The sequence below is a fragment of the Mastigoproctus giganteus genome, chromosome 3 (assembly GCF_048544385.1).
Source record: "Mastigoproctus giganteus isolate SK-2022 chromosome 3, ASM4854438v1, whole genome shotgun sequence".
Lineage (NCBI taxonomy): Eukaryota > Metazoa > Arthropoda > Arachnida > Uropygi > Thelyphonidae > Mastigoproctus > Mastigoproctus giganteus.
This window is the reverse complement of record NC_143577.1, coordinates 57,196,039-57,221,808: the sequence shown is the minus strand read 5'-3', so window position 1 is coordinate 57,221,808 and position 25,770 is coordinate 57,196,039. Positions and strand designations below refer to the sequence as shown.

The window sequence follows — 25,770 nt, the reverse complement described above, 5'->3', positions numbered from 1 at the left end:
GGATTTCTCTCATCTCCGCTGCCTTATACAGTACATAGTCTGCATAGTGCATAGTGTTAGGGTCGGGCGCCACCTGTGGTTTCCCACATCTGCGCCATATGTACACTGTGAAGAAATACAGAACACTGTAAATGCCAGAAAAAGTGTTGTGTGTTGAATGTGTGGTTTTGTGTTGGGTTCTGTTGTATGTCCTGGCATTTGGCCGCAGGGCCCCTGATGGAACCCCACGTTGCCCGCACACACCACTAGGAGGTAGCCAGGCTGCCCATAGTTCTCTGGCTAGTCTCCGTCAGGGTCGCCTCAGCTTCCTGAGCGGAGACCAAGTTAAAAAAAAAAAAAATAAAAAAAATAAAAAATAAATAAATAAATAAATAAAAAAAAATAAAATAAAATAAAAAAAAAAAAAATTAATTAAAAGAAAAAATAATAATAAATAATTAATTAATTAAAAAAAAAAAAAACACAGCGATTAGATAGAGTGAGGTAGTACAGGGTGTACAGAAGAGGGGGAATGAAAGTAAGAGTAAGGGGATATAGGCGAAGGCGTCCCCAACCAGTCAATGTACACTCAGTCAATCAGGTGAAGGCGAAGAAAGGGGAAGGAATGGGGTCGAAAGTGACTGTACAATTGAGCACAGATAGGATCGCCATTTGGCGCCTCTGTCATCGACATCGGGTGGTGTCCAATCCAGGGGTTTAATTCGATCCAATGGTAGCTTTCAAACTTCAATCATCAGATAGTTGTCCGTTTGATGGTGTGGCGGTCAAGTTCATGACTGTCTAGTCTGGATGAAAGTCCATCATGGTCTCAAACCGCCTGTTGTCTTCCTTGGGACTGCTATGGCGCAGGTACAGGAACTGTAGAAAAGGATTTCCTTCGGCTGAAGAGCTCTTGTGCGAAACGCGTAAAAGCTGTATATTCCTCCCTACTATCAAGCAGGTGTGTTTCTTGGTCTTTGGGTATGTAGGTCAAGGTAGTGATGAAGGTGCAGCGAAGATCCTCATACAGGGGGCAGTCATACATAAGGTGCGACCAACTCTCAGTCCCACCACAGGTGCAAGTGGGATCATCGATGATTCCCAGGGCCGTCAGTTTGCCTTTTAATGATCCATGGCCAGTTAACAGGTATGTAGCATAAAGACCAGGTGAAAACCAGGGGGGAAGCCTGGGGAACACCCTGTTAATGTAAGGGAAGAACTTTCTAGTGATTTCGCCTTTGTTGGAAGTAGTCCATCTCGCTTGCCACGCCTGCTGCAGATGCGTGAGGAGACGCTTCTTTTCTGCTGTTCTGTCGTTTGCGGGGTCTGTTGTGAATTAGAGGATGGTCTTGGAATTTGTTTTGGAGAGGTGGAAGAGTAGTCCACAGCGGACCACCTCCAGGTCCAGTGGCATGGCGCCTGCCAGGATTTGCAGAGCATGGGTACTGACAGTGCAGCAGGCACGGGTAGTAGCAAGCAGGATGTTCCTTTGCAGAGAGTCGAGGATTCTTCTACCACTAGCAGTGATTGCTTTCGGGTACCAGATGCCTGCTGCGTACGTTATAATCGGGGTAAATATCACTTTATAGAATAAGGACAGAGTGTGCCTATTGAGTCCCCAGTCCCGTCTGGAGACCCTGGCGACAAGGGCGGTGTAATTACGTATCTTTCTTCTTAGGTATTTAAGATGTGGCTGGAAATTCAGTTTGCTGTCAAGTATAACTCCTAGATACTTGAGATGAGTGGAGAATTTTATGGTCCTGTTGTCGATTTTTATCTGTGGCGGTCTGGCTTCATTGAGACTTCCTTTGAGAAGAATAGAATCTGTTTTGGCGGCAGAGATGGTGAGGTTATGGTGTTTAGCCCAGTCCTGTAGCTTCTGTAGTGCATTATTCGCCAAAATCTCCAGTCGGGCCCTAGAATCGCCGGTAACGGTGATAATAAGATCATCTGCATAGGCTTGAGAGGTGACCTCTCCCAGGTCCATGCCAAGGAATTCATCAAGCACAAGATTCCACAAGAACGGTCCCAAAACCGAGCCCTGTGGGCATCCTCTGTAGACCTGTCTGGTGATTTTCATATATGGAGCATTGACAGTGATTGATCTGTTGGAAAGGTAGCTTTTGATGGAGTTATATAGGTTTACTGGAAGCTTTGATTGACGCAGTCTGCCTAGGACGCTCGGCCACCAAAGTGAGTCGAACGCCCCAGCAAAGTCGACAGCGATGACCAGAAAGTATTTCTTTTGGGTAATTCCTACTGCTTCAAGGAGATTGTGGAGTGCATCTACAGTGGAGTGCCCCGTTTTGAATCCAAATTGTCTGTGAGAAGCCATGTTTGCATTGTTGTAGTGTTTGAGAAGTCTGTAGTAGAGTAGCCTTTCATAGAGTTTACTAAGTACCGACAGGAGAGCGATGGGACGGTAGGAGTTTGGGAGTTCAGGTGGTTTCGTCGGGTTCTTCAGGATCAGTTTTACGTTGGCCGACTTCCAATCTGTTGGGTAGTGACCATCACGTAGACAGGTATTGAATAGATGAAGTATTAATTCGGGGACACACTCCACTGTTTTCTTTATAATCTCAGGCTCCAGCAGGTCCGATCCTGGACATTTCCTATCTTTGATCAGGACTGCAGCAGTTTGTAGTTCTCCTAAGTCAAAGGGAGATTCCTGCTCTTCAGTGTGGTAAGTCTCATTCTCTGCACAGAGGGATTTTTGTTCCTGAGTGATTGGATTTGTTGCTGGTTGTAGGATGGCGTCCAAAATGTTTGTTATGGATTGCTGCCAGGTGGTTGCTTCCGTACCTTGTAATGACTTGGTTGAAGTGGTGACCTCTCCCCTGGGTAGTTTGTTTGTGGTGATCTTGTACACCACTCCCCAGGGGTCGGTATTGCCAATGGTGGTGACCAGGTGTTGCCAGGATTCTTGTTTTCGTTTGCGGATCAGGGCCGTGTACTGGTTTCGCACTTCCCTGTAGTTCTGTCTGAGCGCCTCCACTTCACGTGCCGGCCAGGTCCTCCGGGCACGCTGGAAAGTCTTTCTTCTTATAATTACTTCTCGGCGCAATCTATGCAGCTCTGGGCTCCACCAGGGCTTTGCGCCTGGGACAGGGTTTTTCCTTTTGATTGCCAAGTTGCTGGCCGTTGTGATCAGATCAGTGACTTGTCTTTGGAGGGCATCTGCGTTGTCGGGAAGTAGGTGGGGTTGGGTCTCATTAGTTAGGGTTGTCCTGAAGACGTCCCAGTTCGCCTTTTCAATTGCATATCTATTTAACATGACTCGTATGGCTGGGGATCTAGCTAGAGATCGATTTAGCTGGAAGGAAATAACCCTGTGATCCGAAGTAGTCCACGCCTCGTTGACCTTCCAGTTGGAAATGTTGCCGACAATGTTCCTTGAGGCCATAGTGATATCAATAGTGGCCTCCCATAGGGTGTTTGAGAAGGTGGTAGGATTGTTCGGTTGGTTAATGACTGTCATAGTCGAGTTTGCCAGGAAGTCTTCCAGGCGTTGGCCATTTGCAGTGCTCCGCCTGTCTGGTGTCAAACTATGCCAGACCGGTGATCGGCAATTGACATCGGCTCCGATGATGATTTTTGCGTTTGGCAGAGTTCTCAGGACATCTTCCAGGTATCTGATAGCATAGGTAATCTCTTCGCCTGGTCTACAGTATAGGGATATCACGTAAAAGGATCCCATGGAGCTGATCAGGTGAGCACAGGCAGCCCAGGCTGTACACAGTGCTGAGATTTTAGTTGCTGTGATTTCTGGATTTCGAATGACTATTGCAGCCCAGGGGGTATCCTGATCTGTTTGAATTATTTTGTAGGTCAGGGGGTAACCTCTCACCTGCCTCGTGTGAGTGTACGGTTCCTGTATAATGAGAATATCTGCATTTTCTTCGTCTGCCTTGATTCTTATCTGATCGGCCACCGCCCTGGCCCGCTGTGCGTTGATTTGAAAGAATTTATTAACTCCGTAGTTATATCTTTTAGGCTGTGAGCCCATAATCGGTTTTCATCTGGTATAAACACTTGGCGCTTATATAGGACGGACACGTATTATCCCGAATAGAGTGGTGGTGGTCTAGTTTATTACTTTTACAATTTGCACAGACAGGCTCAGATTCTTTGTTAGGGCATGTGTTGTATTCATGTCCTTTCTCAGCGCAGTGGCCACAGGTCCTGACAGCCTGGGCACAGGTGTGTGAAGTGTGCCCGAACTTGCAGCATTTATAACATCTTGGTACAGCCACGTGCTCCCTGAAGCGGTGACTGCCCCAATTGATATAGATTCTCATTTGATCTTTTAAGATAGGCCAGACAATCGGCGCTAGTTCCACTATCCAGTTTACTCCATTTCCGACTCTTGGCTTGGTTGAGTATCTGGGCATAATAAGGTCACTCTTGTCCAGGTCCGAGAGATGTCCATGTACATTACGTCGGTATATTTCATCGGTGATCTCGGAGGGGGTGATGTCTTTATCTACGTCGAAGATGACAATTGACGGCCCTTTTCTTTTGGGGGCCGCAGCAGTGAGGCCTAGAGTTTGGATCTTTGGGTTTTCCATAATTTCTTGGGCTTCCTCCCTGGTTTCAGTCTCTATGACCACTCCGACGTTTCTGGTTTTCCTTATACTTTTGATTTTAGTATTTTTCAGTTCTTCATTTAGATTTTTCATAACGTGGTTTTTGATTTCTTCGCTTGTTTGCGCAGTATCCTGCGTTGTTGGTCTTAAAACGACCAGGTTTGGCTGTTTGATCAGTGTCTTCTTCCCCAAGGGGGGTCCACTTGCTTTTGGTAGTTGTGTCGCATTGGGTGCAGTCCTCAGCGCGTCTACGTACGAGGGGGCACGCTGTGGCATTTGGTTGCCCCGCTCATCTAGGTATGCCTCCAACTTGGCCTTAGCCCTTTCCTGTTCTACGTGCTGGTTTACTATTATAGTCTCCAGTTTTGTCCAAATTGTCACGATTTCAAAACGGAGACCGGTGGTGATTCTACTGTTTGATTTGGACATTAAATTCTCTAGTTGAGTGCGCAGGGCAAACATCTGTTCGAGAGCTGTTCCTTCCGGTGGTGAAGTGCCCAGGGGTGGGATAGAGTCTTGCTTTGTCCCCTTCTCAGCGTTTTCCGTTTGTGAGCACTGGTTGTCTTGTACTTCTCTTAATCCACTAGCACTCCTACTCTCTCGGTCAGTCTTAGAGGCAGGGCCTGTCTTTGCATCTTCATTATTATCTGGATCATCGTCGAGGGTTATATTTACCTGAACTGAGTACTCTTCTTGCTTAGTGCCAGCTTCAGCTTGGCTTTGTTTACCAAGCTGGCTGATACATAAGTGACTGTCACTGACGTGTTGCCTTCTAATCCCGTTATTTAAAACTTGCTGTCTTGAAGCAACTAAATTAATGGATGCTACTTCGTAGTTGTCATTAATTTCGGTTATGTCATTTGCAGGCGATTTTACCTGCGTGATATAATTGTTATCCTGAATTGGTTTGGAGGAGAAAGGTGTTTTATGCTCGCTGGCTATTTTCGCTATCTCGTGATTGCTGCGTGATTTTTCTGCCGTCTGGTCCTTTAGTGTAGTTCCGTCCGCAATATTGTTGTGGTTGTTTGGCACCCCACACCGTATTTCATTGCCATTACTTTCCCCTAAGTTCCCTTGAGGCAGATCCTTAGTTCGGAGTGTCATGGACTTAGAGGCCTGGCAGGTGTTAGTTTCTGGCAATTCAAGAGATGATACCGAATTTTTCGAGGGTTTGCAGCATTCCCCTAAAAAAGAACTCCGGGATTTTGCTGGCAGTTTATTTATGTGCGCGATGTTGCTGCAGGAACGGCAAATAAGGTTATTGCACCCTGTGCATTTGATGTGTGAGTTTGAATCTACGTTTCTTTCCGTTCTACATAGGTGACAGATACCAGACTTGTTATTGCCACGTATACGTTTGTTTACACTTGACATTGTTCAGCTATATATTTGAACGCGGCTAAAGGCAGGGACAATGAGTCAAACAAGAGAGGGTACAATAGAAGAAAAGTTATGTACGTTTCAAAATTTTCTTAAAAGTGGCAAATTTTTCCAGGATGAAAAACTGGTTTTACATCCAGCCTTGGAACTCATGAAATTATGGACGGAAAAAGCTGAAACTCATAGGGAATATAGAAATGTCTGTAAGCTATCTGGTACAGAACCTCGCCAGAAGTTTCGGAGCACCAGAACAAAGTTATTTACGATCTCCGTACATTACCACCAGGGGGAGCTATAAACCCTTGTGAATGAAAGAGAAGGATAGGTTATAACCAAAGAAACAAAGACTATAACTGTACACCCCCTAGAAGCCAAGATATATCAAAAAGAAATTGTAGCCCAAAAATAGCCCAAAACCCTAGCAAAGCACCCCTAATGAAAGAGACACCAATATTTTGATATAGACATACATAAGACAGTCCTTTATGGTAACATATATAATATAACACTTCAATTTTTTTTAATTTTGAAAAAGTGTGTCTAATTTTTTGCTCCAAAGATACATATATATAATAGAAAATGGCCGACCATAACCATAAACCCAGAAGTATATATATTTTCAGTAGCGTTAGTTTTAACAATGGCAGCCTCCACTGTAGGCTACCAGGTTTATCCAGAATGCAACTGTATCAATAAGTAGCACTAGGGACCAGCCCTTGCAAGTAGGAAGCAAACCCCAAAGAAAATTACTTATATTTTTCCCTCCAAAAAATAAGCAATGAATTTCATTGGCCACCAAACTGAGGGAGACAAGATGGCTAAGCAAAACAACAAGACATAATAAAATCCAATATTACTATTAATTAAAAGTTCAATTTCTTTTTTCAGCAATTAAGAGGCCAAAAGACAAAATTAAAATGTCCCAAAGACACCCACTGGTTCCCCAAAATGTCCGGATCACGAATGCTATAATTAGAAGATCCACTACACCTTAGGCGAGGTGTATTTGACCAAAACAAGAAATTAAAACAGCCAGTGAAGAAGTTATATAATAAGTGGCATCCATCTTGTTATTATTTCACAACGATGATTTCAATTTTGCAAGCAATTCAGATAAAACGTTGAGCATAGCGCAACCCCTTCTCTGGCAGCCAAACAAAAGGTATCAATCGACTCACCAATAAAAACTCTATCACAGGTATATATTTTCACTTAAGGGGGGATGGTTAAATCACACAATTTAAAGATAAATCCAGAGACTGAATATCACACGTCTTAACACATTGAAAGTAAAACAAGCCTTATACAGTACAATGGGATAATCATCTCCTTATTCGCAGTAGCAAAATTCCTGTATATCATTGACAAAACTCCATGAGCTGTCCTTGCAGACAGGGTGCCAGGACAGATCAAGGGGTTTTGTCAATTGCACTGCTCAGAGAACTTCATATCTGACTGCACAATTACCCCCAGATCTTTTTCATTCTCCCCTACCCTGAGTGTAGTACCACACAGCTGTACGTTACTTTGGAGTTATGTTTGTTTGTTTGTTATTTGGTTTTTAGGAGAATTAGCAACTAAGGCCATATTGCTCCAGGGATATGCGGCGGTCATTCTCTGACCTTTCCGCATCCTCCGTATTTGGTGGGTACGGGCTCTAACCCTAGTCTAATCAAGAAGCGCGTGCTATGCACTGCTGCTCCTGCCCACCTGGCTACGGAGGTGCCTACTCTGGAGTTACTGCTATCCACATGCAGTACCTTGCATTTGTCAATGTTAAACTTCAGGTGTCACTTCTCAGCCAATCTAACTAACTTTTCTAAACCCTGTTGCCGTAGCATACTGTCATTAACAACCCTGAAACCTTTGTATCATCTGCAAACTTGGACATTAAGCCTGATATACTTTCATTACTACCACTGATGAATATAAGAAAATAAGTAGTGTCCCTCCCCCTACCATGACCGAAACATGAGGGGGGGACACTACTACTAATAACATTAGTCCATGAAGAGCAATGTCCATTGATGACCACTGTCTTCTCACACTGACCCTCCCTTTATCCATGGCAGCAACTTGCCCTTAATGCAACACTGTTCCAATTTGTATAGGTCTTTTATGTGTAACAGTAGCAAAAGCTTTCTTGAAATCCAAATATATGTCATCAAAATTATTTTTTTCATCCAGTTCCTTTGTGACCACATCTTAGTAACCAATCAAACTGGTCAAACAAGATTTCCCCTTAACAAACTCATGCCATGTATGACTGTGGCGTTGTCTATGTAATCCTGCATTACTTCTTTTACCAGTGACTCCATTATTTTCTCTAGAACATTAGTTAAACTAACAGGTCTGTCAAAACTCATATATCCCTTTGTGAATTGGGATACATTCATACATTTCCAGTCTGCAGAGACCTCCCCTGAATCCAAAGATGCTCTCATAATTATTAGTATTAGCAATGGTACATGGTGCAAGGAAGCCTATGGTTTATACTGCACCAGCCAAAAAAAATAATAATAATAAAAGAAAAGGAAATAGACAACCTAGACGTTCCCCTCCTACCACAGGTAATTATCCAGGTGACCTTTGAATTTCCTCAAAATGTCAGCCTCTACCACCCATGTAGGTAACTTATTCCAGTCATAACTTGCTGGCTAAAATAAAATTTCCTGCAATCCACTCTAAACATCTCCCCCATAACTTGAAATTATGGCCCCTTGTTCTAGAAACATTTATAACCGTGAAAATTTCGTCCTTGTTCATTTTGCTTATACCTCTCAGAGTCTTAAACACTTCAATCAAGTCTCCTCTAAGGTGCTTAGTTTCCAAGCTCTGCAACCCACATATTCAAAGCCTTTCCTCATATGGACACCCTTTTGCCAATCTCACCAGGTGAGTTACCCATCTTTGGACCCTTTAAAGAAACTCAGTCTTTTTTTAGGTGCAGTCTCCACACTTGAACACAGATTCCAAGTGTGGTCTAACAATAGCCTTATATAATAAGATTATGATGTCCTTATCTCTACTCAAAATTGTTCGATAAATCATCAACAGGACACCATGGGCCTTCCTTGCAACCAGTCTACAATGCTCGGAGAACTTTGTGTCTGACAATCATAATACCAAATTTCCTTTCCTCCAATACTAGCTTTAGTTCAATTCCACCAATTGTATAAGTTATTTTGGGATTACTATTCCCCAGGTGCAATACCTTACACTTTGCTGCATTAAAGTGTAACTGCCATTTTTCTGACCATTCCTGAAATTTATCTAGGTCACTCTGAAGAAGCTCTGGTTAGCGGTGATCATTATCTACTCTACCAATCTTTACATCACCTGCTAATTTAGATCACGCTCTCTAACCCTTCATCAATGTCATTTATGAAAACCAAAAACAACAATGGTCCTAATACTGATCCTTGGGGGAACCCACTTCTTACATCAACCCAATATTAGGAATAACCATTTATCACAACCCTCTGCCTTCTGCCCTGAAGCCATCTAGCTAAGGATTTTTCCTGCGATTCCAACTTGTTCCAGCTTATAAAGTAATCGCTCATGTGGGAATGAGTCAAATGCTTTGCTGAAATCTAAATAAACAATGTCGAAATTATTCCCTAAGTCCAACTCTTGAGTGACCCTGTCAAAATAGCTAACCAGATTAGATTAGTTAAACAAGATTTTTCCTTTACAAAACCATGCTGAGTATCCTTCAGAATTCCATTTCTATCTAAATGATCCTGAATTCCACCCTTGATCACTGTCTCCATGATTTTCCCTACTACTGAAGTTAGACTTTCCCGAGCAGTAATTTTCCAATTCACTCTTAACTCTTAATGTGACTCCAATACATAACCACCCTTATGTATTGGAGACACACTGGCACTTTTCCAATTCAACAGAATCACTCCGGAGTCTAGTGACGTTCTCATAATTAGCCAAATTCTATGCATTCACTTGCCACCTCCCTTCAGATTATAGGGTGCATGCCATCAACCCCAGGAGCCTTACTGGCCTGTAGGCTCGAAAGTTTTCTCATTAAATAAACATACATCATTAATTACATATTTTTCAACTTCACTTCCATAATTTCTCATTGACGTAAAGGGTTTTTCTTCTGTAAAAAGCAATGCAAAGTAACTGTTGAGTTCATCTACAACTTCAGCTGGGGTATCTAATACTATTCCACGTCCATTACATAAGGGTGCGATCTGGTTTGTCCTTCTCTTCTTTGCATTTATATATGTGAAGAATTTCTTATCCTCCCCCCTTTGCCAGCGATTTCTCATAATCTGCCTTTGCTAGCCTAATCTTTTCTGTGGCACTATTACAGATAAATTTGTAGCTGTTACAGGCTTCAGTACTTTTGTCCTGTAACTTTTCCATGCAGTCTTTTTCTGATCAAGTAATCCTGCAACTTCATTATTCATCCAACTTGGAATCCTACTCGTGGAGTATTTTTTAATGGTATATAAGCATTTAAGGCTTCTGTGATTAATGTTTTAAAGGTGTACCATAATTCAATTGTATTGGCTCTCTGTAAGATATCTGCCCAGTTAATAGAGGCCATGTAGCATCTTAAGCTGTCATAATATCCTTTCCTGAAATTATAACCTATTCCTTTGCCTTTAACTACTGCTACCTCTCTTCATCGTCTACCATAATAATAAACTCCATGATGACTTTCTGATACTGGTTCCTGTACTGTCAGCCCTATTATTTCATCTGGTTCATGGGTGATGATGAAGCCTAGTACTTTGATCTGGTTATCAGCAGTGATCATTCGTGTATTAAGAATTTGCAGATAAAGGAACCACTAGGAGGCAGTGATCACAGTGTGCTGAAGTGGGATTTACTCAAAGAGGTAACTACCGTCAGGGGTAAAGGAAAGGGTTTTTGCTTCCGTAAAGGGGAGTACAGTGGTCTCAGACAGTTTTTAAATTCTGTACAGTGGGATCGACTGACGATGTTACAAACAGTAAATTCTAAGTGGGAAGCATTCAAGGAATTAATCGTGGAAGCTACTAGACTTTTCATACCGATGAAGAAATATTGTTCAAGGTTTAGGCCTAAATGGTTATCAAATGAACTAATGAGACTCGTGACAGAGAAGAAAAATGCATGGGATACATATAAATTATCAGGCGACGCAGAAGCCTGTAGCAGATATAAGCTAGTCTGTAATCAGGTCACAAAGGAGGTTCGGCAGGCAAAGGCGGATTACGAGAAATCTTTGGCAAAAGATGCTAAGAAAAACAGCAAGGATTTCTTTACTTATATAAACTCTAAAAGGAAGGGGCTAAATATGATTGGTCCACTTGACATCGATGGTTCGACTGTTGATGATCCTGCTCAGATAGCAAACAAACTGAATGAGTATTTTGCATCTACATTCACACGTGAGGAATCATTACAGTTTGAAAATGGAAGAAGGTTATCAAATTGTAGCAGTGTGCTTAATGATTTTGTAATAACTGAGAGCAAAGTGGAGGAGAAATTGTTGAAGTTAAACATAAGAAAGGCACCTGGGGCGGATGGGATCTATCCAGTTATATTAAAGGAGGCGGCAAAGCAACTAAGCAAACCCTTAGCCATAATTATGAGAGCATCCTTGGATTCAGGGGAGGTTCCCACGGACTGGAGATGTGCAAATGTATCCCCAATTCACAAAGGAGGTTCGAAGGGTGACACGAATAATTACAGACCAGTTAGTTTAACTTCTGTTCCGGGTAAAATAATGGAGTCACTGGTTAAAGATGCAGTGCAGGATCATCTAGACAAGACTGCAGCAATAATTCAGACACAGCATGGGTTTGTTAAGCGAAAGTCTTGTCTGACAAATTTGATTGGTTATTATGATGTGGTCACAAAGGAACTGGATGCAAAAAATAATTTTGATATCATATACTTGGATTTCAGGAAAGCTTTTGACACTGTTGCGCATGGAAGACTACTGTACAAATTGGAGCAGAATGGTATTAAGGGTAAGTTGCTACAATGGATAAAAGGATGGTTAAGTGGGAGAAGACAGAGGGTGGTAATCAATGGGTGCTGCTCTTCGTGGACTAATGTTATTAGTGGAGTCCCACAGGGTTCAGTGTTGGGTCCACTGTTGTTTTTGTATATTTATCAATGATATTGATGAAGGTATATCAGGCTTAATGTCGAAGTTTGCAGATGACACGAAGGTTGGCAGGGTTGTTAATGACAGTAATGGCAGTGTGCTACTGCAACAGGATCTAGATAATTTGGGCAGATGGGCTAAGAAGTGGCAACTGAAGTTTAACCTTGACAAATGCAAAGTACTGCATATGGGTAGAAGTAACCCCAGAGAAACGTACCAACTGTGTGGTACTACACTTAAGGTGGTAGAAAATGAAAAAGACCTGGGAGTAATTGTGCAGTCAGATATGAAGTTTTCTGAGCAATGTAGACAGGCTGCTAGGGCAGGTCATGGGGTTTTGTCAATGATATATAGGAATTTTGCTAGCAGGGAAAAGGAGGTGATTGTCCCTCTGTATAAGGCAATGGTCAGGCCACGCCTTGAGTACTGCGTACAGGTCTGGAGGCCTCATTTTAGGAAGGATGTAGATTTGCTTGAGCGTGTACAGAGAAGAGCAACACGATTGGTGAGGGGAATGAAGGGATCCTCTTACCAAGAGAGGCTTAAGTTCTGCAAATTGCAGTGGCTGGAGACTAGGCACCTGCGCGGTGATCTGATTGAGGTCTATAAGGCCTTGAATGGGTTGAGCACGCTGAATTCTGATGGGATCCTCCCACTTGTTCAGAATACGAACCTACGGGGACATAAGTTCAAATTAAGAAAGGATAGATGTAGAACAGATGTGCGGAAATTTGCCTTTAGCCAGCGGGTGGTTAATTGCTGGAACAAACTTCCATCTGTCATTGTGGAAGTTGATAGGTTAAATAAATTTAAGGAGGAACTGGACAGGCAATTGGAGGGTATGGTGTGATTTTTTTTTTTGGCTGATGCTGCATAAGCTCCTACACTTGCTTTCTTGCATCAAGTGCCACTACTACTACTACTACTACTTTCCCTAACATGCTGATACAAGTAACCATCATCTAGTTGATTTAAAAATTGTCACCCATGTGGAGTTTCCTTCCCATTTGCTCCAATCAATTAGAGGCAAATTAAAATCACGCATAATAAGACATTTACACTTACTTTCCCATTCCATTTGCATGTAGAGGCTCTCATCATCTTGTTTAGAAAGCAATAAATAAGATAATTAAATTTTAATCAAACATTTATTAAACCTTAATAGTTACTGAATGAATGTCAATCAGAAAATTTTTTAACTGATCTGATTTTTGTAATATTGGAAATTAAAATAAATAGCTACTTTTTATGCTTATACTAGTTTCCACCTATTGCTGTATCTTTTAGAGATTTTTCAATCATTCAAAGTTTAAAGAAGACCTCCTGTTCATTGACATGATCCATGATCTGAACACGCCCTTCAAATTCATAAACCTATGATTCAATAACTCGTGTTTGTAATCTGTTTGGGAATGATTCTTGAGTGGTCCTTGATGTTGTCACAGACTTTCTCTCAGATATGCCAGACAAGCTGTACTTGCTACCCGGGCGTCTAAAATGCTGATGAAACTGATATTCGGGTAACATTCAAGTCAAGTGGACCCAATTTTGGCAAAGTCCAGACGGTCTGTGACAGCCAAATCCTCTGCTTTGACCTTCACGATAGTGGGGCTGTTAGTAATCCTGGGTATAACCACCATGTACAAGCACACTGTGGGTGACCACCCAGCTGTGAACCAACGCAAGCAGGGGTGAAGGTGTGGCATCCACACCACACCACATGGAGGAATGCCGCCCCTGTGGGTTACCAGGCAATACTAGGTGGTAGATGATTCTCATCAACAGGTGCAATACCACCAATTTGCTTATCGGAGACTTGAAGTGGTGGAACCTACGTTTAGTCTTCAGAGCTAAGTTCCGGTCAACTCTTCCCCATCTCTTCCATCATGTAGTATGACTGACGACTTTTGAGATTATGATGAACATCATGGCGAGATCCAATCTTCCTTATATTTCGCTATAAAACTGTGTTCGCAGGCCGGCCGCTAATTAATACACTAGACCGAACCTATTGGTAACTCTTTAGAAGGCTTCCGGATCAGCTAGTGTATAATCTTGCTACCTCTATTCTGCCAGTGACTGGAGGAAGTCTACATAGTGTGTGCGTGTGTGTGTGTGTGTGTGCGCGCGCGCGTGCAGGGAGGGGGGGGGCATTGTCGAGGCCACATTATGTCAAGGATCTGGGTATATTCTTACCATGTGTACACCATATCCAAAAATTTCATTACTTCATACAGCATGTCCCCCCCCCACACGCTTTTTCTTACTATTGAATACATCATGAATTGTCAAACTAATGGAGTAAGCTTATCTGCAAAAATATCTAAACCTCCCAAAAACTTCCTAATTCATTTCAGAAATATATGTGGTCTCAATTCTAATCTTAACAATGTCCATTTCCACTTAGTCTGCCAAACCAAGGGTACTTTTTCCGTCTCAGTTGCCAAAATTATTCGCTGTATGATTCCTTTTGCCTCAAAGGTGGTACTTGTGCATATGTCCATTCCGATATTCCCTGTCAGCAACTTGGTAATTTGGAATCTCCTCTTTTCGATCTTCTCTGGCTTAGAATCTCTCTACCTCCTTCTGTCAAATTCATCTATTGTCTCTACTGTTCTCCCAATTCCACTAATCACTTGGAGTTCTTTGACTTTCTCTCTTTGCAACTTGACTTTCTCCAGTCCAACTTTCCTAACAGTGAAGTAATTTTCCTTGGTGATTTTAACGTTCCCAACTCCAGCTGGCTTCTGTTTTCTAGTCACACCAACCCAGCTGGTTGAGATGCTGAGGCTTTCTACAATTACTAATGACCTTGCACAGATTGTACATTTACCTACAAGAATACCAGACAATCCTAACCATACAGCTAACACGCTTGATCTTTTTCTCACAAACAACCCTTCTAAGTACACAGTCGAAGTGAGTGGTCCTTTAGGCACCTCACATCACAATCTGGTGATGTCTCTTCTCCAATGGAGCCTTTACCTCATGGCTATTCCCAACCTCGTTTGGCATTACAAGAATACAAAATGGGATGACCTGCGAGATTTCTTTTCTTCATTTCCTTTGTCGGACTATTGTTCCAAAACTGCTGATGTCGTTTGCTCAGATCGTGCCAGTGAAATTTTTTCTTGTAGGAATGGAATCCTTTATTCCACATTCCACTTAAATCCCTTCTTTTATCTAAACCTTGGTTTTCCAATAAATGTGCTAAGGCTGTTCAAGAAAAGAACATTGCATATCATAATTGGCTTGTTTCCAATTCTTCAGTTTCATTTTCTGCTTACACCAAAGCTCGCAACAATTGTAAAGCAGTTATTAATCAGTCCAAACTAAAGTTTGAACAGGCTAAGAGTAGAAAACTTGCTTCTTGCCCTAATGGTAGCCGAGCATTCTGGTCTCTTCCCAGAGCTATTGGACGCAACTTTTGCCCATCTCCGCTCACACCTCTGTCAAAACCAGATGGTTCTACTGTCACTTTAACCAAGAATAAAGCTGACCTGCTAACGTCCCATTTTTCTTCCAACTCATGTACTAATGATTTTGATAATACACTTCCCACCTGTCAAAACCAGATGGTTCTGTTGTCACTTCACCCAAGGATAAAGCTGACTTGCTAACATCCCATTTTTCTTCCAGCTCATGTATTAATGATCTTGGTAAAACACCTCCCACCATGCTCCATTCAATGCCTCCTGTGGTCTTCCGTCAAAAGGATGTCAGAAGAATTTTGACGAATCTTGATGCTAAGATAGCTCCAGGTCCTGATGGTATTTCTCCACTTGTTCTCAAAAGCTGTGCTCCTGAACTTACTCCTTCTTTGCCACCTTTTTTCACTTTCTTATTCCAAAGGTGATTTTCTTCCTGCTTGGAAATTTGCTCATATCCAGCCAGTTCCTAAAAAGGGTGACAAATCTCTCCCATCCAATTATCATCCCATTGCAATTACTTCTACTCTTTCTAAAGTAATGGAGAAATCAATTAACCACCAACTCTTAAACTACCTAGAAACCTTCTGTCTGATCAATGATCGCTAGTACGGATTCCGTCAGTGTTGATCCACTGGTGATATTCTGGCTTATGTTACCCATTTATGGACAAATTCAATGGAAAAGTTCAGTGAAGCACAAGCAGTTGCTCTTGACATCTCAAAGGCTTTTGATCGTGTTTGGCATAAAGGTCTTCTAAACAAGCTTCCATCTTGTGGTTTGCCAACTGTTGTAATTGGTTAACCAGTTTTCTCTCTAATTGCTCATTGAGGGTGATGGTAGATGGCTCTCTTGTCTTCTAACTTCTCCACTAATGCCGGTGTCCCCCAAGGTTCAGTTCTTTTCTTCTTGTATATTAATGACCTTCTTCCATTGACTGGAAATCCTATCCATAGTTTTGCCGATGATAGCACATTGCATTCCACTTTACATTTTGAGAAACCTTGTCCTGCTCAATCAGCTTCAACTTCTCGAAAATCTGCTACTAATTCCTTAAATGCCGATCTTCAAGTAATTCTCCAGTGGGGCAAAGACAACTTAGTTGATTTCAACCCTTCTAAAACTCAATCTTGTCTTATATCTCGCAAAAAGGATTCTTCTGCTGCTATGCTTATCTTTAGTGACACTCCGATTTATAGGCAAAATGATATATCTCTTTTGGGGATTACCCTGACTTCTAATCTCTCTTGGCACAAGCACATTACAAATATTGCTTCCTCTGCATCTAAAAAACTTGGTTTTCTCTTTCGCTCTCGGCGTTACTTTTCTTCCAAACAGCTGCTCACTCTGTATAAATCGCAAATCCGCCCTGCCATGGAATATTGTTCCCACATCTGGGGTGGTGCCCCCAAAACCTCTCTCAGGCTTCTTGATTCCATTCAGAAGAGGGCAGTTAGGTTAATTAATGATTCTCCTCTAACAGAGTCTCTCCACTCGCTGTCTCATAGATGTACTGTTTCTGATGCATGCCTTTTCTACTGATACTTCCATGGGCACTGTTCTTCTGAATTGGCTGCTATAATTCCTGCTCTCTTTCAAAACAGTCTGCCACTAGCCAACATCCATTTACTGTCCAACTTCAAACTCACAGAACCAACTTTTCAACTTCCTCGTTTATTCATTCAACTGCCGTTTTCTGGAACAACCTTCCTTCATACGTATCTCCTGAAAATTACAGTCTACAGAAGTTCAAGTCTAATGTCAACAAATATCTTCTTTCATCTTCTCAACCTCCAACTCAAGCACGGTACTAAGTACTATAGGTTCTAATACCTCTCGTGTTTGGGGTTTTCATAAAAAAATAATAATAATAAGACTTGGCAACACTGGTGTCAGTTACTGGGATATTGCATCATTTTGGCTAACTCAGGAAAATCCACTATTTAATGATTCCATCTATTGCTGCATTATTTAGAGATTTTTCAATCATTCAAAGTTTAAAGAAGATCTGTTCATTGACAGATGATCCATGATCTGGACCCCCCCTTCAAATTCATAAACCTATGATTCAATAACTCGTGTTTGTAATCTGTTTGGGAATGATCAACATTTATCTATCTGTAAATGTTGCTTGTGAAACTGGTATTTCTTATGGGACATGTCAACCAATTTTAAAACAAGATTTGGGAATGATTTTCTGCCAAGTTAGTGCCTTGCATCCTCACTCATGATCATACAGAGCAGCAAGTTCTTACATAGAAGGATCTTCATCAACCTGCTGCTACTGACATACAATTTGTTTCTTCCATCATTACTGGTGAAAAAGTGTGGGTTAATGTCTATGATCCAGTCCTCTCAGTGGAAAACTGTCTTCTTCAAAATGCAAAAAAAGCAAGACAATCTCTAACAAATGTGGAGATCATGTTTTTTTGTATTTTATTCCTCACAGGAAACTTAATGTTCATTATGAATTTGCCCCACGCAGTCCAACAGTGAATTAGGAATACTACAAAACAGTTCTACTGCAACTGTGTGATACTGTTTGAAGAAAACGTTCAGTTGGAAAAGCAGACTATAGGAAATTGACACATGCATCATTACAATGCACCCACACTCCTGGTGCTTTCCATTCAAGTTCTTCAATGCACTCCCTGAGTTTGGTCTCTCATCCAAGGCTATATTATAATACTTGGAACCTAATAACTCTAGTTCTAACCATCTCATCCAAATTTGGAGCAGTGTCTGCCATCGTTCTGATACACTGTTAAACATAAAACAATTAGTTGTAATGGCAAATGATGCAAGAAAACAAGCTTATATAGCATCAGCCAAAAAAAAAAAACCTACACAGTTCACCCATCTGTACCCTCCAAGAATTTGATTAATTCTTTGAATTTATTCAACCCATCTGCTTCCCAACAACAGATGGAAGCCTGTTCCAAAAAACAACCACCTGCTGGCTGAAGGCAAATTTCTGCAGATCTATCCTTCCTCAACTTGAATTTATGCCCCTTCATGTATATAGTTCCGGCAAATGGAAAAACTCCATTAACATTCAGCTTACTCAATCCATTCAAGGTATTAAACACCTCAATCAGATCTCCCCCACAGATGCCTAGTCTCGAGATGCTGAAATTTGCAGAACTGAAGCCTTTCTATATCGGTGGTAGCTTACAATGTCCCAAGAAAGATGATGTGGAATGCTATGGAAAAAATGTTCAATACAACCACCACTGATCAACAGCACCCCTGTATCATCCAAGAAAACTGAAAACATCAAAAGGCTTGCTACAGGGGTGCTGTTTATCCCCCACCTTATTCAAGTTGTGCTGGGAAGTGACTCTGTAGGCTTGGTCCCAAAGATGCAGATCACTGGGATTGTGTGGATCAAAACATTCACCTTTCAAATCTTTTATTTGCAGATGACCAGGTGCTGATCACGCAGGATGCTGACTATATGTGTAGAAAGTTACTGAAACAATAAAAAAAGATGGAGTTCAAAGGGGGAAGTTTTGAATATTAATGGAACACATAAAGAATGTGAAGCAGTTAAATATCTAGGAGCTATTATGCAGATGGACAGCTCATCTGAAGATGAGATTACAAGAATAATTAATGAGGGAAGAAACATCTTGGGAATGTTGAACCCATTATTATGGAGGAATAATATTCTTCCAAAAACCAAACAATTAATATATAACACAATTTTCTAGAGTATTCTACTATACAGATCTTAGGTTTGGACTATAAAAGAAAGGCAAAACAAGAAATTACCAGCTGTCGAGATGGATTTTTGGAGAAGATCAGCCCGAAGATCTAAATTGGAAAGAGTCAGGAACACAGATATAAGAAGGCAATGGACATTCAAAACAAAACATCATATAGGGGTGCTGTTTATCCCCCACCTTATTCAAGTTTTACCGGGAAGTGACTCTGGAGGCTTGGTCTCACAGATGCAGATAGTATGATATGGACATGTTATGAGAATGGGGGGGGAAGAGAGGCTACCAAAAAGAGCAATGGAATGGATACCCTCTAGAAGTACATGGATGGAGGGAGTGAAGGTGGCTATGGAAAAGAGGAAATTGAGGAATGGTGACTGGGAGGACAGAAAAGAGTAGAGAACAAAATTAAAATATAACAAAAAAAAAAAAAAGTTAAGTCAAGGATAACCATTGATACAGTGGAGAAATCCAAGAAGCCTTTCTAGGTTTTTTTTTTTTTTTTTTTTTATGAAAACCCCAAACACGAAAGGTATCAAAACCTATAGTACTTAGTACCGTGCATGGGTTGAAGGAGAAGTATGGGGGGAGGGGGATGCCGGAAACTTTGCTCTAGAGACTAAACATGGGTTTCACCACTTCAAGCCTCCAATAAGCAAAGTGGTGGTATTTCACCGGTTGATGAAAGTCATCTACCACCTACAAGGTAAGAGCATCCATTTGTTAGTCTGGTTGGCCTTCTATGCACCCATTCCAACAGATCTACATCTTTCCAGACCTATATACAGTACTCAAGATGTAGCCTAGCCATGGAATTAAAGCAACCCTTCCAAGTATAAATTTAAATCACTATTCACAAAATTAAATACATATAAAAATATGAAGAGTCCCATATTACATTCATAAAATAAATGCCTTATTTATTAATAAAACATCAGAAACATAACCCATCCACCTATAAATAAAACAAACAAGAAATAAATATCTCAGAATAATAACCACCAATTCTGAATATGCAAAATACCACTATGGTATTGCATATGATCAATAAGTGGCATGTTGTAGAAATGGTATTTTCGTGCATGTGTGTTTGTTATGCAATGGTTCAGCCAGCTGATTCATCAAATCAGTATCCACTGTGTAACGACACTCATACAAACCTATTTTGCACTGACCTGTTGTTTTTTTTTTTTTTTTTTTTTTTTAAATTCATGTACAACTCAACATAATACATTATGGTATATGACAGTTATCAATGAGTAAACAACACCCAATTCTGAGCCTTTACAATAATCTGTAATGAACAGTAACGCATTTTATAATAATATTAATCATGAAAATTACTAACCTTGTTCAATTTCCTTCTCGGCTTTATCCAAATGAACTTTCCCACTTATCACATGTGCAGCATTCCTGTTTGCAGTCCAAGGATTTACTTTCGGTAGAGGAGCTTCTACAAACTGTTTCACCTTGATTTCATCCATTTTTTCTTCATTAACAAGACCATTTTCTGTCAAACTTTTTTCACACTCAGGACTGATCACAGAATTTACAATACTGTTACTGCACACTGCTGAAGCACAAACTGAAGTATTTAAACCATTCGCATTATTAACCCGACTGCGAGTTTTGTTAACACTATCACCATATGAGCATAGCTCGCCTTCTTTAATATCCGAAGCTCCTGATTCTGAGTTACTGCTTTCATCCATCTGGTCACTGTGGTCATCGGACATACCTTTAATTTTTGCATTCGCAACTGCTTGAGCATATGTCCCGGTCTCTCTCTGGCCTTTACCCTCCGTCGAGGTACCGTTTGCGTGGAGTTGATTCGTAACAACTTTGGCCGCCATAATGGACGCTGGCAGGTTTACGAGAGAATAACCAACACAAGTCTAGTTTCCAAGTGAAAATATAATAATGATCACAAACAGGACCTTTTGATTTCTGTGGGATGCTTAATCTTGATTCCAAAGAATGCTATGTTAATTCCCAGAGCGTCAAGCTCCCTTTTGGGGAACTGACGAAATAAAAATATGTTTCCAGCCGTACTTTTAAACTGTACGCAACCTCATGCTGCAAAACGGCATGGTTTAGTCTCGTGACAATACATTCACAATGGCAGAAGTAGCAGGCGTCCAAGTAGCACTAGCAGCGTGGTCTATATCCCCTTCGTGCGAGAGTATAACATGTCTTAAATTTACGATACTTTCCAAACTCTGTATACAGAAGAAAAATACATTTATACAAACGCATCCATATTATATATTTAAATAGAGCAGAATTCTGTTGCGTTGCGTTACGATGACCTGTAATAAGATACAAAAATGCTGGATGCTGACTTGCTTCTAAGCCAATACAAGTCAGAAAAATCAATCAAAGCAAAAACTTACATGTACTCGTTTTCGCTACAGCCGAAAACTGTCAAGGCTAATCATTATTTGCTTACTTATTACAATTAAATGAACGCTTCTTCTTCTCCAGTCTTCAGGTCTAAACATACAAGTCAGCTTAGGGAATTAGCAGATAACATACTCCCAATGGCTCAACATTCACGACTCCACACGTACATGTCGCCATTGAAGTTCGATAAGGGACAGAGAGCGCATGCGTATTGCGCTTCACGCTTTCAGACACACGAAGGCATAGGTATCGCATCCAAATCAGTACAGCGTTGTTAATTTTTGAGCATCATTACGTAAGTTGCGTCTTCTAATTTCTCGAGATATTTTAGTGTCGCACCTTTTTTTTTTTTTTTATTTATTCCCTTCAAAACTGGTAAACTATTTTACGATGTTTTTACACTTACATCTGTGAAGAATAACCGAAGTATTAAATGTACAACTGCGCTGAACCCATAACATTTTTAAATGTGAGTAGGTAAAGACCACTTCAAACTCAACAAACCTACACTAAATAAAGTTGGATGACAGTTTCGCCAATGCTAAGATCATTGTCCTTCTACACCATGTATAAAAGGTCAGAGTTCGAATTCCGGCAAGATCGGAAGAGTTTATGGCTTTTTCATATATTGACCTAGTAAGTAGCGTAACTACCCTTTTTCGGGCCCGGAGGCAAAGAACATGTTCGGGCCCCTACTTAATTAATGAAAATTGCAAAAACAGGAGACAGCCAAAGACGCCTAGCCGCTAAAGAGCCCGGGGGCAATTGCCTTGCCTGCCTACATGGTAGCTACGCTACTGCCTAGTTAGTCGGTCCCAATCGGGGGTGGCAAGGCAATCCGCATTGGAAGTTACATTTTTCATTTAGGAAAATGAGACATGCTGATTAAAATGTAAAACAAAACCACACGTTTAAAGACATTTAATTTTCAGCCATTTACTTCAATGTATCCCTTGGCATCAACATATTTTGAAACCAATTGTAAACTTGGACACCAATGCCATTTTATTGCACTTTCAATCTCATTGCACTGTGTAGAACAGCAATATTGGGAACACACTTTTCAGAAATTTAAAAGAGCGAGAGGTTAAAAATAAGTCGAATAATTAATGCATGCAGCAAAATTCCAATCCCCTGTAATTTTTTTCATTTACTTCTAAACTCAAGGTGCTTCATCATCTTGAGGACGACAAAACACCTCAGCATACAGTGCTTTAGTTGCAGTTCGACCTTCTAGTGTAAATTAGTATTAGTAACGGCCGTATGGTGCAAGAAAGCCTATGGCTTATGCTGCACCAGCCAAAAAAAAAAAAAAAAAAAAAAAATCCGAACAAAACAATGATAAAAACAAAAATTAAATAAATAAATAAATAATAATAATTAATAAATAAATAAAAATAATAAAATGAAATTAAAAATTAAATAAAAAGGAAATTAATCCTATCATCCTATGCGCTTCCCTTACCCGAAAGTACTATCCAGATGACCTTTGAATTTCCCCAAACTGTCGGCCTCTACCACCCATGAAGGCAACTTATTCCAGTAATTTATAACTCGCTGGCTAAAATAAAACTTCCTGCAGTCCAATCTAAACATTTCCCCGCGTAACTTGAATTTATGTCCCCTAGTTCTAGCATCATTTATAATCTTGAAAATTTTGTCCTCATTCATTTTACTGATGCCTCTCAGAGCCTTAAACACCTCAATCAAATCTCCCCTAAGGTGTCTAGTTTCCAAACTCTGCAACCCACATATTCGAAGTCTTTCTTCATACGGACGCCCTTTTGCCGATCTCACCAGGCGAGTTACCCTTCTTTGCACCCTTTCAAGAAGCTCGATGTCTTTCTTTAGGTGCGGTCTCCATACTTGAACACAGTATTCCAAGTGTGGTCTAACATAGGCCTTATATAATGGGATTATCACGTCCCTATCTCTACTTGCAAAAGTTCGATAGATCATCGATAGGACACCATGGGCCTTCCTTGCAACCTGTTTACAATGCTCAGAGAATTTCATGTCTGACCGTATCGTAACACCCAAGTCCCTTTCCTCCAGTACTAGGTTTAGTTGAACTCCACCAAGTGAATAAGTTATTTTGGGATTACTGTTTCCCAGGTGTAATACCTTACACTTTGTTGGATTAAAGCACAGCTGCCATTTTTCTGACCATTCTTGAAGTCTATCTAGGTCTCTCTGAAGAAGCTCAGCTTGACAGTGATCATTAACTACTCTACCAATTTTAACATCTGCAAATTTAGACATCACGCCCTCTATCCCTTCATCAATGTCGTTTATGAAAATTAAAAACAACAGTGGTCCTAATACTGATCCTTGGGGAACCCCACTTCTTACATCAACCCAATCTGAGGAATAGCCATTTATCACAACCCTCTGCCTCCTGCCCTGAAGCCATCCTTCTATCCATCTAAGGATTTTTCCAGTGATTCCAACCTGTTCCAGCTTATAAAGCAACCGCTCATGTGGGACTGAGTCAAAAGCTTTGCTGAAATCTAAATAAACAATGTCGAAATTATTCCCTAAATCCAGCTCGTGAGTGACCCTTTCGAAATAGCGAACCAGATTTGTTAAACATGATTTTCCCTTTACAAAACCATGCTGAGTATCCTTGAGAATTTCAATTCGATCCAAATGATCCTGAATTCCACCCTTGATCAATGCCTCCATGATTTTCCCTACTACTGAAGTCAGACTGACAGGTCGATAATTTCCCACTTCACTTTTAGAGCCACCCTTATGTATGGGAGATACATTTGCACTTTTCCAATCCAAGGGAATCTCCCCAGAGTCTAGTGATGCTCGCATAACCAGCCTCAGTGGTTCAATGCACTCGCTTGCCGCCTCTCTCAAGATTATAGGGTATATTCCATCAACTCCAGGAGCCTTACTAGTCTGTAGGCTTGAAAGTTTTTTCATTAAATAATCTTGCGAAATTTCAATATCATTAATTACATATTTTTTAAAATTCAAAGTAGGATTGATTTTATCATTCAAAATATAAATAACCTTTATTCATTACCATATAGCAACAACCAGTCACGGCGGCCATGCCATGGGTTTGGTAAGTATTATGCTTAAATAAAAAAAAAAAAACTTAAATAGCAAACAAGGTGGTGCAATGATGGATGCTGAGAATATTCGAGTATTCCAATAACAATATGAAACTAGTAATGCAGTTTAGATGTTATGTTCGCATATATTCAGCAACTGAGGTCTTGCCTGAAATTATCATTTTATGGAGCTTGCTGTTATATTGCGAAAAGGGGACAGGTCTACAGAGATGACTGAGGAGGTCTCTCTCTCTCTCTCTCTCTCTCTCTCTCTCTCTCTCTCTCTCTCTCTCTCTCTCTCTCTCTCTCTCTCTCAGATCAGCACAGAAACGATCTTTATAGTGAAAGCCAGTTTTCTTTCTAAATGAAGAGAATCTCGATTTCAGATATTGGTAAATTCTGCCATCCATATTGCTGTGGGAAGGTGGAGCCTGCAAATTACTCATTTTAACAATCAATGCATTACCACATAGACATGCTTAAAGTTGATTGTGGTAGCTGAAGCCCGTTTTTCACATCCGAAAAGGATAGAGAATAGGATATATATATATATATACATATATACACACACTCAGTGATCTTTGAATTATGACCCTAACTAATACCGTGTTGGGCAACCGTTTGCATGGATAACAGCCGCTCTCCGCCTCGGCATTGACTCAAATAGAGGTCTGGAGATGTTCATAGGGATCTGCAGCCATGCTGACTGAATGCAAGACTTTCCAAAGTGTCGGAATAGATTGCGGTTGCGTGTATATATATGACTCACTTCCCGTCCAAAACATTTCACAGGTCTTCAACTGGATCGAAGTCAGGAGAATTTGGATGGCAATCAAGTTGGGTGACACCTCACTGTGTTCCACATGCACTGTGTGGGCCCAATGACACGGCACATTACCCTCTTGGTAGATCCCTGTTACTGTTCGAAAAAAAAAAAATGCAACATGGTAGGGTGCACATGGTCTCAAACACTGCTAGCATGTATGTATATATACTGCTCAACAAAACTAACAGAACAAAATGTTTTTCATTAATAATATATTGTGAACAGTGTCGTCAAAGGCGAATATTTGATAT

The 25,770-nt window shown here is 40.8% G+C and overlaps 1 protein-coding gene across 3 annotated transcripts in view; it reads right to left on the bottom strand.

Annotated features, from left to right (window-relative positions):
• Positions 1 to 25,770, bottom strand: part of larp (La related protein) — a 467,832-nt gene that overhangs the window by 316,916 nt on the left and 125,146 nt on the right. Inside the window, exon 1 of one of the 3 annotated variants that reach the window (XM_090369299.1) lies at positions 20,571 to 21,789. The exons of the other annotated variants lie outside the window; for them this stretch is intronic. Within the exon in view, the coding sequence (XP_090225425.1) occupies positions 20,571 to 21,075 (505 nt within the window). The 5' untranslated portion in view covers positions 21,076 to 21,789. Of the gene's footprint in view, positions 1 to 20,570; positions 21,790 to 25,770 lie in introns of those variants that run through there. 3 annotated transcript variants of the gene reach the window in all.